This window comes from Mus musculus, chromosome 13 (genome assembly GCF_000001635.26).
Source record: "Mus musculus strain C57BL/6J chromosome 13, GRCm38.p6 C57BL/6J".
Lineage (NCBI taxonomy): Eukaryota > Metazoa > Chordata > Mammalia > Rodentia > Muridae > Mus > Mus musculus.
This window is the reverse complement of record NC_000079.6, coordinates 12170539-12187578: the sequence shown is the minus strand read 5'-3', so window position 1 is coordinate 12187578 and position 17040 is coordinate 12170539. Positions and strand designations below refer to the sequence as shown.

Here is a 17040-nt window from a genome sequence, read left to right as displayed (position 1 = left end):
TGTCTAATTTGATTTCATAAATAAACTCAGTCCAGTTTATGTCTTAATTTCAGCCCATTACCCTGATTCTTCCCATGATTTAATCCTCCCTCTTTTTACACACACACACACACACACACACACACACACACACACACACGCTCACACACACACTCACACACATTCACACACATGCACACTCACACACACTCTCACACACACACACACTCTCTCTCTCTCTCTCTCACACACACACACACACACACTCACACACACACACACCCTACCAGCCACTAAGCAGCGAATACTCACCACATGTTTTCTACCTCAAGAACAGGCAAGTAAGCAGACAGAAAATGTTCTGCTTCTGTTTAGCTCAGTAGTTTGCTATTAAGACAAGATATTTCAGGTACTCAGTGTTTATTGCCAGAAACTGTAGAAACTCAGGCCAGACAATCAATCGTAGCACTTTGGTTTACCGAGCCGCTTCTTTCTGTGTCTTTTGCAGACTGAGGATTATGCTTTGAGGAAGAACATGCCAGTGGCCGAGGTGGAGAAATGGCTTGGTCCCATTCTGGGCTATGACACAGACTGATCCCTCTCTCACACTCCTTTACTCTTTCCTGTTTTTCCTTTAAACTTTTATGTTTGCTGACCTCAGGGGGGATAATCCAGCGTGCCTTAGAAATAACAACAAAAGCGCCTTTGCCCTGCGCTGCCCTGCCCTGCCCTCTGCCCTGCTGGGAGAGGCTGGTTGACTGCGATGCAGAGCAGGCCTCTAGGGTTCTGGAAAAGAAGCACTTTTCCAGGGACCTTAAATGAGAAGCAACAAAGTGCCAAGGCTCATGGTGTTCCTGGGCCCTCATGATTGGGGCAAGCGGAAGACATCTTTTGCATTCAAAGCAGGGCACCCAGCTTTTCCCCATTTTTACCTTTGACCCAGGAAGGCATTTGTTCCTGGGTTTGTCTATCTGTCAGTTAGTTGGTTGGTTTGGTTTGGTTTGGTTTAGTTTTTTGTCTGTTTTTATTGGCTGCCTCATATATTAAAAATGATTCTGAAAATCAGTTGAATACAAGGAGAATATATAGAGAAACGCAACCCTGGAGCAAAGTCTCACCGTGAGAAATGTGACATTTCAGTCTAAGTGGTTTCAGCAAAGGACCTGGACAGGGAGAAAAGTATTCCTTTCTTTTCTCCTGTGACATCTCACTTCTGAGGTGTAACTAAGCGGATGTAGAACTCTGTGGCAGAGGCTCACTGCTTGCTGGACAGACGGACTGGAACTGATATCCCTGGTGTGCCGGTAGGCACAGTCATATCCTTCAAGGTTTCTTGTCTGTTGTAGTTTCACAGTCACTTGCTCTAAGGTGGGGATGGAAGAGAGAAAGTGACTCCCAAAGGCATTATCATCTGCTGCTCTCAGAATCAAACAGGTTGTTAGCTGAGCCCTGATGTCCTGTGCAGAGCTGGACCAAGGGCTGACTTAAAGCCACTCAACTCTTTGCCTGCACTTGACTCCAACTACTTATATTTTAGATATACTACGTTGTCTTGTTTTTTGATATTTCTGGAGAAATTGCTCAGAGCACAGGCTCTGAAGGCACGGACTCAGACTTTAACTTTTCTGTGTAGCTGCTGTGTGACAGGAGCCAAGTGCTGAGACTTCCCCACACTGCTCATCTGAAAAACGAGAACAGTCGTGTCAGTCGGTCTCATTGGGGTGAGGTTTCAACAGGATTATGTATGGAGATGGTTCTGATACATACACACAGATATTTAATAAGTGGAGGTTCTGTAGAGCTCTGTAGTCTTAGCCCTGTAGGTACTCACAGGAAGAATGAGAGCGAAGTTAAGGGGGGAGGGAGAGTAGGGGAGTATGTATGGGGTGTGACTGACCTCCTGGGATTAGAACCCCAACTTACAGTTTACACTGACAGAGAAAGAGAAGCCACCTCTCATGTGTTATCCATAGCATCAGGACTCATCTTGTGTGAGACAGACTCCTTCCTTGCCTCATATGTTGTTCCAAGCCACTTACACCAAACACGCTCCCTGGTGTATTTGGAGGTGAAAAGAAGAAAATGATAGTTGGGTAATGACAATCCTATATGTTTGTAATCTTTCCAAGCTTATTTTCAAGTAGCACACACTTTTTGTACCACTGGTCCTTAGAGTGAAAAGAACTGTCTACTTTTCTTTAAGGCATCTTTAACTTGTCCTAAATTGTAAATGGGACTCACTGGCCTGAGTCTCTTAGTTTCGGGACATAGTTCCATGGCAGGCATGTTCTTTAGGCTTTGGAACATTCATCTGTGAGAAGGAATCACTGTCATATAGTTTACTGTATTTCATTTGAAGAGTTACTAAGTCTTCTTATTTCCTTGCCATTCTTTCAGCTGGCTCCCCAAATATGTCGTTGATCTAATCCCATGACCTATGTCATCCCCGTCATCTTTTTCATCATCTTCCTCCTATTCTTCCTCCTCCTTCCTCTTCTCTCTTCTCCCTTTTTCCTTTTCCTTGCATGTTTAGGTAGGTGTATAGATACTAAGAAATATAAAAGAAAACTCGAAAGCATCCTTCTTCATTTATTTTAAGTATTCCAGAGAAGCTGGGCTCAAAGACTAACGTTCTAACCGGGGCCCTGATGTGTGTGATTGCATGCACCTAGCATGTTCCCTCACAGTTGGCCTCTGAGATCCTGACAGGAACTCATTCACACTTGAGGCTTGCATATTCATTAGGGCTGCATTCCCCGCCCCCGCCCCCCACCCCCACCCCCCCAGTTTAGAATTGGACGTAGCCAGAAGTGCTACCCTTGTCTGTAATCACAGGATTTGGGAAGTTGAGGCAGGAAGATTTGCTTGAGTAACAGGCCATCCTGAGTTCCATAGCCTCTCCAAAAACAAAAACAGGACCAGCAGGAAGGCTTAGTGAGTAAATGCACAGGCTGCCAAACCTCACCTGGTTTGTGCTCTGGGACCCACATGGTAGAAGAAAACCAACTCCAAAGGCGTTTTCTCCATTTTGCTGCTTGCTCTGCTACCAGTGGCTGGTACTAGGGCCTAGGGATAGTAGTCTTGGTAACTTTCTCCTTTGAGCTATTTCTCTAGCAGTTCCCCTCCATTCATAGTAAGCACACATGGGACTAACTCTTTCTAGGTGATTCTCTCATGTGTGTGCTCCTCACACACATTGTGCTTCTTTCATGTACCACTTATTTTTCTTCTGCGCTCACTTAATTCAGTGGAGTCAGGGGAGGTATGTTTCTCATCTCTTACCACTGATGACTTTTTAATTAGGCCTTCCTAGAGAGTTGCTTTCTCTTTATCCCCTTCCTTATGACAGTTTTTTTATTAGCCTCTATGGTCATTTCTCAACTATATTTTTTTTTCCTTAAGTTTCTTCTTCTACCTACTTCAAGTCTTACATCCTGTATTAGTTGCTCTCCCAGCCTGTTGTTTCAGAGGTTGATCTCATCTATCATACTCCAGGACCCTCCATCCTTAATCCTTGTTCCTTCATAAGGTTGCCCCCCCCCCAGCTCCTGAAGGAGTACACACGGCGTTTCCCAGTAAAGTGTCCCAATCCTTGCTTCTAAGTGTCTCATCTGCTCTCCAGTAGAAAGACGAATTGGTCCCACCAAATCAGCAGATTGCAGGCTCACCCGATACTGTCCGTTTTTAGACTAGTTAGCTCAAAAATGTGATAGGCTGGTGGTGGAAGTATTCAGGGAAGGTCCTGGTTGCCTCGGTTTAGGACCTGAAGAACAGAGATGGAGCAGCAGGAAAGGAACAGATGAGGGACAGTAAATAGAAGCATTAAAGGTTATATAGATGCCAGATCTTTCCAAAGTGAACTATAAAGTCAAAGATTTCCAGCAGTTATACCAACTGATGTCATGACGAAGATAAGCAGATGATTCATGTGGAATGCAAAGGGTCAAAACTGGCTAGAGGTTGCTGAAGATGAAGAAAGATTCAGGGAATTCGTCTGACAGTACACCAAATTTTACTGCAGAAATAGTGTCAGGCGCAGTACAGAAGTGGCTTACATCAGTGCCACCCAAAACCAAAGACCTTTGCTAAGCAAGTGAGTGATTTAGGTGAGAAGACTTTTTTTTTTTAAGTAACTAATAAGGGATTAGCTACTAGAATGTATAGAAATGTTCTATTTTGAAAAATATAGAAGAGAGAAAGGCTTTCTCTTGAGGCTGGTAAACAGATGCTCTGTGGTGATGAGAAGTGTGAGATTCGGGTTCACATCTATGACATTTGCAAGAACGTGGCCCACAATGTCAGATCTGTAAGTAGTCACATGCTACATATCAGTGCTGGAGAACAGTTACACTTCACAGATGTGAACAAGGCCAGAACTCCAGGCATGTTCAGCCATGTCTTACATTTTGGTCATGGCAATATAATCAGGCTAGTAACAGGAATAACTAAAGTTCTGTCCATGGGAAAGTGGTTTTATAAGATATCATGATGCAGTAAAATTGAGTGAACTACAGCTACACTTGGCAATAAAGGTGAATCACAGGAAATAGGGGCAAAGCAAGTCTCTTGAGTCTACTCAATGGCATGATGCTGTTTTCATTGAGCTCAAAAGTGAATGAGATCAAAGAATGTATATGATAGTTACATGTGTGATAAAAACTTAAAAGGTCACAGAAATCCCCAAATTAAGTTTAGTGATAGATAGCCTTGTGGGGTGGGGGATTAAAAGGGGCCAGAGAAGAGTACACAAGTGAATTGTGAATAGCTGCTTTAGTTTTTAGGTGGGAGGGTTATGGCTGTTGACTACATACAGCATTTTTGTACATTTTAAATATGAGTATTTAATATATTTTAACCAATAAAGAAAAAGTGAAATGCTATTCTCAAATCTGGTATGATGACTTTATATGCAATGATATTGGTGTGTGTGTGTGTGTGTATCTCAAACACACTTTTGGAAGAAGGGAACATTCTAGTCAGAAGAGCAGGGATGAAGCTAGCTGGGCAAGAGGGATGCATTTACACACCTAACATCTCTTCGAGCCTAACTTGGTGGATGTGGGGGGGTGGTGCCATATGCTAAGAGATGAGGGAGGAGAGGGCACTGTTGGAAAGATGGGATGTGGCCAGACTGCAGTGCAGCTTTAGAACCTAGTCTGCCTGTTGTGTGTATATTGTCAAACACGGTGTTTGGTGCTCAGTAAAGGCCTGCAGAGCCTCGGATCCCGTTTGTGCTTTGAAGTCCTCACATGCAATTTTCAAAGATACCTCTTTCTTCAGCCCTTGCTTGTAAGAATGACAGTAGTAGTCACCCTTTGTCCTTGGAGGTATGTTCTGTGACCCATGGATACATGCACTGTTTTGTGTGTATCTGTTCTTTACTACACAGTCCCACTTTTAATGTTTTTCCATCGTAATTATTTACTGTGGCTGTCACTTCTGCTGTTTGAGGCACAATAGCAAAACTAGTATGAGTATCTGTCGCTTTTTTGACAGCTTTAGAGACAGCTGTGTTCTTATCTTAGACCTTAGTATAGAATATTTTGTTCTTAGGTTGATTATTTTGAGGTGTTTTTTTTTTTTTTTTTTTTGCTTGAAAAAAAATCATACAGCTTTTATTCGATGCACCTGTATTGCTTGTCCTGCCACCCTTACTTTTTTATGTGATGTCACAGGAATTGATTGGTAGCCCAGACAGCTACCAAATGACTAAGGGTGTATAGTACCATATAAAATGTAGACACTCTGGACAAAGGTCATTCATGTCCCTTAGCAGGACCAGGTTGAACAACGTGAGAGTTCATCATGTTACTCAGCGTGGTATCAAATTTAAAACTTAGGACTTGTTCATTTCTGGAATTTTTGACTTAATATATTTGAACCGTAGTTTCTTGTAGATAACTAAACTATGGGAAATGAAATCTTGAATAAAAGGAAGAGGACTACTACATGGTGTAGAGACTCATAAAACAGGCGAACTATTTTTTGCTAATAATATTTAGCCTCTGGTGAGCTCCTAATGGAGCCGCTGAGCTTGAAGGGACTGAAAAAGTCTGCTTTGAACTTCAGTGGGCTGCTCTGTACCCTCACCTACAGAGCGACTCAGAGAAGTGAGGTTCTATTTTATAAGGTGTGACCTTGGTGCCCACTAGTCTTAATCATATGATGCCGTTTTATTTACTGTGTCCATACTTAAAGGGAAAGTGAAATATGGCTGTCTTGGTAGATAATGTTAAATATGATTAATTAAACATGCATGGTGTAATATATGCAAGGTCCTGGTTAAATCTCCAGCAATAACAAAGCATTGTCTAACCCCTTATGGAAAAATTACTCTTTAAGACGGGTATGGTGGTTTAGTCTCAGCACTCAGCAGGCAGATACTGGCTGATCTCTGAGTTCGAGGTCAGCCTGATCTACATTGAGAGTTCCAGGACAGCCAGGGCTACACAGGTAGGTATCTTGGTGGGGGTCTGGGAGGCATTTCTCTTTAGATAGTAGTTTATCTAAAACCTTCTTCTAGTCCTCCTTGGATTTCTCCCATGTTTCTGGGTGAGCACTAACATCCATCTGAAAGCCATTAAGGAAGCTGAAGCACACACAGCAGTCCACAAGAGCAGAGACAGGCTCGGTATCTCCTCTGCTGAATCATTTCTCTCCAGCAGACATTGAATGGGTTAAATGTTCAATGAAAGAAAGGGCTGCAAAAATGGCTTGTGGTTAAGAGCACTGGCTGCTTTTCCAGAGGACCTGGGTTCAGTTCCCAGCACCCACGTGGCAGCTCACAACTTTCTGTAACTCCAATTCCATAGGATCCAGTTTTCTGTTCTGGCCACTGGGCACTAAGAATTCATGTGTCATACAGACAGGTGTGTGCAGACAAAACGTGCACTTACTAAACTAAATCCCAAGTAAAGGCTGGAGTCAGTCATGAGTCAATGAACTTACCGTCCCTCCCCCAAGTCGGGCAAATACACAGTAGAGGGCACGAAGGAAGGAAGGAAGGAAGGAAGGAAGGAAGGAAGGAAGGATGGATACACTTGTATTACTTAGTTCATCTCAGTTTTGCATAGAAGTCTGGATTAAACTCTGTTGTAATTAGAAAATTAAAAACTGCAAATGAGTTGAAGGCCAAATCACATTTAATACTGCATATTCCTAACAGGTTAGATGAGCCCAAGAGAAAGGCCCTGTGAAACATCTTCATTTAATTAAAAGTAACACTGGGGGAACCAGAACAAACCTGTACTTAAACATTACACAGAGAGGCACAGAACCTGTTTTACTTCATAAGGTACTCCCAGAAGAGCATGCTATGCAATAGCTGTGTCAGAACCAGAGGGTTAGCAGTCTTGCCAGGCACATAGTAGGAACTGAAGTGTCTGACAAGTAAGATCGAACAGAACACCAGGAAGCCACATAGCGTTCTCTAGCTTTTGCAGTCATTTACAGGACTTGCTGTGTCCCAGTGCACGCAGACAAATCTGTTCTGTCATTCAAGGAGTTTATCCAAAGCTACAATTTATCCAAGGCTAGGAATAGGGATAACTTATGAGCACTGCATTATTCTTGCAGTATCTTTAGAGCCATGAAAAATTCATTAAAATTCTGTATAACTGCAGTGTCAAAATACATTTTGCCATATGAATTATTGTACTCGAAGGTTAGCCACCCAAGTATGATAAATATGATCTGTCTCTCCTTACTGAAATACAGATTAAGTAAAATTCTTCCCCATTATGTGGCATAGTTGAGTATCTTCTGCTGCTGGCATCGTACAGTAAAAGAGTGAACACTGACATTGGTTAAGCTGGCAAGTAGGGCACCAAAGCATGGAAGATAGTTTGTCAGGGCAGATGAAAAGTCGCTGGAGTGGAGTGGTTACGAGACGAGGGAGGGAGTGGTGACAGTGGGCCGGTGCCTGGCAGGCTTGAGTCATTCAACTGCATCCGCACTGAGGGGGAAGGAAAGTGCTAATTCTGCATGGTTCATGTCAAATTAGCAGGACTATCTGACTTGAGAAAGAATAATTACTAGGTTTTATCATGTGAAAAGAGGAGTTTGGTTTTGAATGTCACCCTCAATTTTTTATTCAGGATCTACGATGGAAGGCGTGAAGGTTTTGGTGGGAATGAGAATAGATTTTATGAAGTATTTAGTAGTTTGACCAGCAAACATGTATGGTCCTGTTAGGGAAAAGTAGTGCAAAGAAGTGGAGACATGACAGCCCTAAAAATAGAGAGAGGGGAAAGAACTTACCTAAGTGTTTCTCAAGCAGCATTGGGGCTCAAGCATTCCTTCTACAAGGAGTAGGCTGCGGGTGCCCGTTTCATTTGCTTGTGCTGTTGTGTACTGTTTTACAGATCTCCTGGATCCATTTCTATTGCCCTTTCAGTTCAAAGGAAACGTGTAGATTTGAGTGAGCTCTTGTTGCAGAGGAGGAGCAGTGTGAGCAAAACTGTTTCTATCAGTCTGCTCCTCCATCGTCTCCTCCAGAAGGCTCACATGGCAATGGGTTATCAGACACAGCACGTGCTGGTGAGGCAAAACCCTTCGGAGATCCCGGGAAGGTGAAATGTCCTCTACAATATAGACTATGTCAGTCTACTCACTCATTCCTTTCCATGTTCATTCAACAAATATTTATTGGTCCATGTTCTAATATTAAAGCTGACACAGAAGGCTCACCAGAGTAAAATTCCTAGGTCTCCTGAAAGGCACTGTTCTCTAAAAGTCTGTACTAAGAATTTAAACAGCCTAGTTAGCTTTCTTGTCTTGGTATTTAAACCTGGCTTGAGGCAAGCATGCAGTGTACTCCTGTTTAAAAAAAAAAAAAAAAGGTAAAATGACCTGATACCATAACTAGAGCCGAATAGTAATCTTTTTATTGTTATCTCTAAATCAGGTTAATTGTGTGCATGTGTATGCATGTAACATGCACACACATTCACAAGTGTAGTGAAATGCCAGTATTTGGGAAGACTTAACACACACAGACTGCTTCATGTCTCAGTAAAAATGGCCTGTAGTCAGCCATGGGCATAAATCTGGTGCGGACTTGCTTCATGTGTGCAGATGCTTCATGTGTAGCTGGTGGGCCTCCTCCTTTTATCTCACTCTGACCCTTGAGACAGAAGTGCTGAGGTGTCTCCCTGTAGATGACCAACCTGTGTTTCTGAGGAGTGCTTCTGGACGAACATCTGCCGTCTGAAGAGAAGAGAGTCAGCTATCAACACACTGCTGTCTAGAGATCAACCCAGATACAGCATCCCTTCCTCCCTCTGTGTCTTCCTTCATCCTTACTTTGAACAGCATACTTTCTGAATACTAGTACAGCGTCTACAAAGTCAATGATTTCACATTAACATAGGCTTTCCCCCTTAGTCTCTAGGGTGGAGGTCAGTTCCAAGCATGCATGTCAAGCAGCTTGCCGTTGCATGTAAGCCCAGCTCCAAAGGATTTGAGATCCTCTTTTGGTCTTTGCAGGCACTTGCACACATGTGATATGAATGTACATAGCACACTATACATACGAGTAAAAATAATAAAATCTTGAAAAACCTTAAAACCTCTCAACTTACTTTAGAATTACTTTTCATTCATGTGTTATTTATGAGTAACCTATAGAAAGACTATCACTAGCACCCCTTACTATCTGTTGCAATTTGAGTGTTTCTCCTAAATTCTATGTTGACGTTTAGTTGTCATTGTAACAGTAGTATTAAGGGGTGGAGATAGCCATGGAAAATTGAAATCCCTGTACTTGGAAAACGGAGATAGAAAAATGTCCTGAGTTTGATGTTAGCCTGGGCAACAGTCACTGTCTCAAGGGGAAAAGTGATTGGCTGTGCAACTCTGCCCTCACAAATGGATTCATGCTGTGATCAAAAGATCTGGCTAGTTACCTCAGGGGTGGGTTCCTGACATCTTTGTGATGCTTATTAAATAACAGCTTCATCTAAAGATTGTGTGTCCTGGGTTCAGGAAGACTGCTGAATCAGATTTGTATTCTGTCTTCCTAGGAGATAGGCGTGTGATTAGCTGCAGTGTATAAATAATACAATATCCATTGTGTAGACCATAGGCCAAGGAATAATTTAAACCTTAAAGCTTTAATATTTAATAAATTAGTTTTGTAAGTCTGAAGTTGCCACCAATTGTGATTTCTCTCAAGCATGTGGACTAAGTAAGCTGAAAACCAGGAAGACAATTGTCATCTTAGAACCATTGAAATATGAGTCGTAGGAATAGGAAGAAGTCAGATGGCAGTGTTCACGGGAGCTTGGGAGAAATGGTAGGGAACTTTGAGGGCACAAAGTCTCCAACGGAGGAAATAACCATCAAAGGGCCTAGAGATGTGGCTCTGTGATGACATCTTAGTGGGAGAAGAATGAATGACACAGAGTGATTTCCTGGAATGGAACCTAGTGATAAAGACCCTGAACACTGGGGAGAGGGGGAGGGGGAGGAGAGAGAGGGAGAGGGGGAGGAGAGAGAGGGAGAGGGGGAGTAGAGAGGGGGAGAGAGAGGGAGAGGTAGAGGTGGGTGGGCCTGGTGCTGTTTGTATTTTCATGCTAATTCTGCTTTCCTGGAAGGGGCTGAAGACAAGGAGCCAGTCAGGTACCCAGGTGACTTGTGAACCAATTCCATAATGAATAAAGGAGCCAATCACTGGCCGAGTAGGCGGGACTTCTGGGTTGGATGGTGGAGGAGAAGGAGGAGGAGTGTCTTTTTGGACTGGGATATCCTGAGGACAAGATGTAGCAAACCAGTGTCTTTCAGTTTCAATGGTGGATCTGTCAGGATTCGCCACTGGAGGATTTAGATTTAATAAGGCTTACAAGATTAAGTTTTAGTTGTTGCGCCCAGCGATTGAGTTACCATTGTTTCTGAACCAAGTTTGTGTTGCGTTTTCCTTCACACAGTGGCTTGTCTGGGTTCAAGAGAGAAAGGTACAGTGGCAAAGTGTGAGTTTGCCTAATGTGCACTTCAAAGGCCGAAGATTTGAAGCACAGGGCTGTCTTAGTAACAACTCGCCAGCGCCAGCGGGAACCTGGTGAGCTGGGTGGAGCGATCATGGAGCTCTCAGTCAGACTCTCCAGGAGGTAAAGGTAAAAACAGGTCGGCCATTGCCCGCCAGCACACCAGGCCATTGGGGCAGAGTAGGCGGCTTGAGCATGGGAAAGTGCCAGTTCTTTTTTAATATTTAATATCTCCTGCAACAGAGAGAGAGAGAACAATAGGATCTGGACCATTGCGCACACTTAGTTGATTAAGCATGCTCGGCGTTTTGACTTGTATTTAAACAGACTGACCCTTGAACTTCACAGTTATGGTTGCACTGAAGATACTTGGGATGAACAACATGTGCAGCACAGCATAGCTCCAAACGCTGGCTCAGATGACCTTTCTGCTTCAGCGTGAAGCAGTGTGGGACTGTGCACATGTTCCCCTCCGGATGACCCTTTATTTTGACAGGTTCTCCTGATTGTAAAATGCTGTCAAACCATGTCACACTATATGGAGGAATCTGTCATAAAAGATCCAGCAAGCAATGCAGAAAACTTGATTGTTGATTTATTGTTGTCCTTATTTTAAATTGCCATAATCCCAACCTTCAGCAACCACCTCTCGGTTAACCATCAGCACTGAGGGGGAGTCCCCACAGCTAAAAGACCCAAATGTACACATGGTTCTTAGTACCTATTTTGTTTTGTTTCGAAGTAATGCCCCACAAAACCACAAGTCTCAAACTGGAGCCCAGCCAGTCTGAAATATATGGTGCGTTCTGAACTAGCCGGAACTACACAGTGAGACCCTGCCTCAAGCATAAAGAAACAAGAGCAACAAAAGTAAGGTGGAAGCAATTGAAGACACTTGATCCCATGTGCATGTGTCCATCTGTTTATATGTACCTTCACATGCATGTGCACTCAGCACACATAAAAACACATAGACCACCCACAGAAGGTGACAGTTCAAACACACATGCAGATCTCACATTACATGGTCTTAGCCCATTGAAAACAAAACAAAAAAGGTAAAACCAGTGTAAATCAAGAAGAGCATGGGTAAGCAAATTGTGAAATAGTCATACCATGGGATGTTACTCAGTAATAAAAATGACTAACTTCTAAACATGGCCACACAAATGCCACATCTGTTGAGCCACATAACCCAGACAGACGTGTAGTGTTATAATTTCATTGATACTAAGTTCAAGTATAGGCTGAAGTATTCCATGGCACTCAGAACAGTGAGTGTTCTGGTTGTTAGGTTTCTAACACCATGAACAAAGCCCACTGGGCGGGAGGAGGATTTATTTCAGCTTACAATTTAGTCTATCATACAGGAAAGTCAGGGCAGGAACTCAAGGTAGGAAATGAAACAGAGACCATGAAGAACCCTGCTTACTGTCCCTGGCTTTGTCATCCTGCTTTATTAAAGCATGCAGGACCACCTCACCAGGCGTGACACCTCCCACATTGAGCTGGGACCTCTCTTAGCAGTTGGTAATGAAGAACATGCACTACAGACTTGTCTTCAGGCAATCCAATGAAGATGGTGTCTCTCCAGATAACTCTAGCTAGTATCAAGTTGACAAACAACTAACCAGCACAGTGTGTCTGCGGGCAGGAAGGTCCTCTCTGGGATTGGAGAAATCCTCTATAAACTTGGCCTGAGGTGATGATTTTATGAGAGGTATAATCATCAGACCTCAGTGGACACCCCATCTTAGGTATGTAAGGGGGAAGTGTAGCCTTGACTGAGACAGAAACCTAGTTAGTAAACTTTGTTTTTGCAGTAGTTTGGGCTAGCAGTTTGTTATATATGCTTCTTGTTATTGGAGAACATAGCTGTAAATATGAAAATGAAGAGAGAATATAGCTGGAACCTGTATTTTTTGGAATTCTTGCTGTAATCTAAATTTTGAGAAAACTCCCAGAATTCAGGAACATTTTGGATAAATGGACATTTATCATAAAATAGATCAGAATTTTGGTAGCTGTATCTTTTGAAAACTGTTTTCATTTAATGTTACTCAGATACCACACCTTAGGTATTTAATAGATTTTACTTTGCTTTGACGTTTCCAAAGAATGCTTTTAAATATTCTTTCCTACAAGAAGAAACGGTGGTTTTGAAAACACTCATAGAATGGAAAAATTCCCTGTAAAGTTCCCCAGAGAAGCCTGAATTGTCTTGCTGTTTATACTTTAAGCCTCTCAGCTATGGGTCTGTTTCCATAGAGCACAGGCAGACCCCAGAAAAGTAATTTTTCTTGCTTTTGTGGAAACTTCTTTATCTGACTGAAAATGGTAACTCATCAGACTGCAACAGAAAGAGCCTTTTCAACTCTCAGTCAATTTGATCAATATTATGCATCCATCAAATGAAGGATCTGGAGCGATAACCTCAAAAAACCCTGCTAGGCAACAAGGTATTGATTCTGTGTGTTCGCCCTGATGGATGGAGGCACAAAGGCAACAAGTGCAGGCAGAGAGTGGGGACCTGGCCACCAGCCCTTTGCCTCTGCACCGGGCAGGATGTGGCTGGAAAGCACGGCTGCACCGTGGGTTTTTCTGAATATTCAGCTCCTTCCTTCAGAATCTGATCCCGGCTGGGAAAGGCTCCTAATCCTCCCTTGGGGTTTTCAGGAAGCTCCGGAAAGCAACTTACAATGAAACATAATTACATCTATTCTGGTGGATTTGAGATTCACTATGATTGGAGATATTTTGAGGGTAGTATTAGTGACTTATACCAAGGAGTAAGAGTAGATAACTGAAGGAAGTGTGGGAAGGTCTTAATTTATCTTTGGGATTTAAAGTCTTTTTAAAGGCTTTAGAGGTATTGATTCATATTAAACTAATAAATGTGCTAATTAGAGTTGGGTCGCTTGGATTCATTAAGCCAGTCCAGCAGACCTCTTACTAGCTATGCCACCTAAGGGGCATAAGAATGATGATAGGCGTTGTTTAAGGACCCTATGATCATCATCTGGCAAATGACTGGGCTAACCTCAAACAGAAACTCTTCTTGGTGGCATCCTTTTCACCCCACCCCCACTCGATGTCTAAGGCCCTAATACCTTTGAGAGATATCCTTGACACATTGTCTTAAGAAAGTCATCGCCGGGCGTGGTGGCGCACGCCTTTAATCCCAGCACTCGGGAGGCAGAGACAGGCGGATTTCTGAGTTCGAGGCCAGCCTGGTCTACAGAGTGAGCTCCAGGACAGCCAGGGCTATAAAGAGAAACCCTGTCTTGAAAAACCAAAAAAAAAAAAAAAAAAAAAGTCAAAGAAATGAGCTGAGTTTTATCACAGTCCTTGTAGCATCCTGTCAAGATTATTTACTTAGTTCTCTCACCTTACTAGACTATAGCTTTTTATAAATAAGATCTTATTTATTATATAATTATAATTAATTATAGTTAGTGATAACTGTATGTAACCTACTATTTTAGCTAACTCAAAGCCATTACCTTCTAATAAGTGAAAGTATAGGCTGCTGTGAACTAAAAATTATATCTTAATTTAATTTGCATCCCAGAGCATAAGACTGGCACAAAACACTGACCTACAAACAGCAGTGAGCCAAGGGTGGCTCTCTCTTAATTTCTCACGAGCTAGCTTTTTTGGGTAAATATCTGATATCGGAGGAGAGCAGACTTAATGTAAGCATCTTTCTGGTTGCCCGTCAGGTTGTGAGGTTTCACCAGGAGCTCCAAAGGAAAAGAACTTTGTGGGCAACTCCCTTTGACAAAGACTCAGCAGAGACACAGAAAACAATACTTAACAGTTTTGAGTTCCCTGTCTCTGGATGCGTCTGAATTGCTAGGCTAGCATCCTTTCATTGAGTGGACTACAGAGCTCCGAGGCTCTGCAGAGGGAGCAGGTCTTACTTAGTCCATCTTTCACAGTAACGAAGGTGACTGTCTAGATCACCTGAGGATGCAGCATCCCCAAAAGAAGTGCTGAGAACATTGCTGGCTTGTGTGCTCAAGTACATAAATCAATTTCCAGCTTCATTACTCGGGAGTCTGCTCTTCACCATGAGAAGAGAAAAAGCCACATAATCAAGAATTACATAACAAACATAACTGTAGCCAGATACCTGGAAACCTATCTATCTTTCCTGTCAGAGAAATTGTGAAGAAACAGATTTAGGTAAACAATGAACAGGAACACAGTTGGTCCACTTGCTAGAGGATGTAATTTGGCTGAGTATTATATACTTTCCTTGAGTTATTGAAAAGAGAATAGAACTTCTGGCTCCATGTATGTTAGTCCACAAAGTGGCCAGGAGGTGTGATGCTATAATGAAACTGCCTACTGCTTTACCCTGTTGGTCAGGGAGAATTTTTTTCAACATCAAAGCAATTTTCTTTCTTTTTTTTTTTTTTTTAATTGAAAATAGATTCTCATTTTTCTAAACTGTCACTCTGTAAATACAAGCCACGTGCAGCTCAAACACCGAGATTGCGAAGCCAGTAATGAGAAGCTGAACAAGTCTGGCATCGCTCAGGCGATGCTCGACGCTAGAGCTGGAGATGAACTCAGATCTCAAGGCACAGCTGCGGGGACTCAACGTCATTGTGGCCAAAGAAATTGAAGTTGGTGGTGGTTGGAAAGCTGTCATCATTTTTGTACCAATTCCTCAGCTGAAATCTTTCCAGCAATTCCAAGTCCGGCTAGTTCATGAATTGGAGAAAATGTTCCGTGAGAAGTATGTAGTCTTCAGTGTGTAGAGGAGGATTCTGTCCAAGCAAAAAACAAAACAAAAACAAAAACAAAAACAAAACAAAACAAAAACCTGTAAGAAAAACAAGCAAAAGTGCCCAGAAGCTGCACGCTGACAGCAGAGCAAGAAGCCACCCTTGAGCACTTAGTCTTTACAAGTGAAATTGTGGGTAAGAGGGTCTGTGTGAAACTGGATGGTGGCTGGCTTGTAAAGGGTCATTCAGACAGAGCACAGCCGAACATCGTGGAGCATAGGGTGGAAACTTTTTCTGCTGTGTATAAGAAGCTCACAGGCAAGGATGCTGATTTTGAATTCCTGGGGTTTCACTTATAAAGAAACTGACTGAATAAAGACTCCCTTGTTTCCCTTCAGAAAAGAGCAGGCCTCCAGGAGATGACAACCTAATATGGCAAAACAAAGTACAGTAAAACAAGACAGAAACCCTAACATCAAAGATGGACAAGGCAACCCAACAGGAGGAAAAGTGAGTCCCAGGAGCAGGCAACAGTGTCAGAGAGACACATGCTCACATTGTTAGGAGTCCCACAAAACCACCAAGCTAACAGCCACAACATACACACAGAGGACTTGGGGTGGACCCCTGCAGAGTTCATGCTTGCTGCTTCAGTCTCTGTGTCCAGTATGAGCCCTGCTTAGTTGATTCAGTGGGCCATGGTCTCCTGGTGTCCTCCATCCCCTCTCGATTCCTACAATCTTTCCTCCTCTTCTGCAGGGTTCCCTAGGCTCTGAGAGGAGGGACCAGATGGAGACCTCCAGTTTAAGATTCTCTCTCTGCATAATGTCTGACTGTGGGTTTCTGCACCCACTCCCATGTGCTGGGGAAAAAGCCTCTTTGATGACTAATGGACAAGGTGCAGATCTATGAGTATAACAATATTTTTTCTAGTTTATCAATGTGAAAAAATACTTGAGGAAAATAACTTAGTGGGAGAAAGGTTGATTTGGGATCATGGTTTCAGATGTCCCAGTCTCTATTTACTGCCTTCTACTGCTTTCTCAGGCCCATGACAAGGCAAAAATATGAGTGGAAAACTATTAACCTCATGATGACCAGAGATATGCATCTGCATGCTCGAGTGCATGCGTGCGTGTGCACGAGTCTCTGTGTGTGTGTGTGTCTAGTGGGGATGGGGTATAGATGATTAGAGTTAAGATACAAACTTTTCGGGTATATCTGCAGTGGCTCAGCTACTCCACCTACCTCCTAATAGCCCATTAGCTCTGAACTTACCAATGAAACTAGTATCCTCATGATCCGATCATCTCTCGAACGGTGCTACCAGCTGGGGGCTAGCC

General features: G+C 42.8%; 1 protein-coding gene, 1 long non-coding RNA gene and 1 pseudogene across 4 annotated transcripts in view; all 3 read left to right on the top strand.

Moving 5' to 3' along the window:
- Mtr (5-methyltetrahydrofolate-homocysteine methyltransferase) overlaps positions 1-6248 on the top strand; it is a 76869-nt gene extending 70621 nt beyond the window's left edge. The window contains exon 32 of one of the 3 annotated variants that reach the window (XR_003950449.1): positions 488-1050. Coding sequence is in view for 2 of the 3 variants with exons in the window: in XM_006516661.4 (XP_006516724.1) it covers positions 488-574 (87 nt within the window). In the remaining variant the exon portion in view is untranslated. Of the gene's footprint in view, positions 1-487 lie in introns of all 3 variants that reach the window. The other 2 variants (XM_006516661.4, NM_001081128.3) reach the window with 2 other exon arrangements.
- On the top strand, positions 1091-4862 carry Gm10336 (predicted gene 10336). The gene has a single exon (NR_045170.1). It is a non-coding gene; the product is annotated as a predicted gene 10336 (long non-coding RNA).
- Gm16419 (predicted gene 16419) lies at positions 15435-16075 on the top strand (annotated as a pseudogene).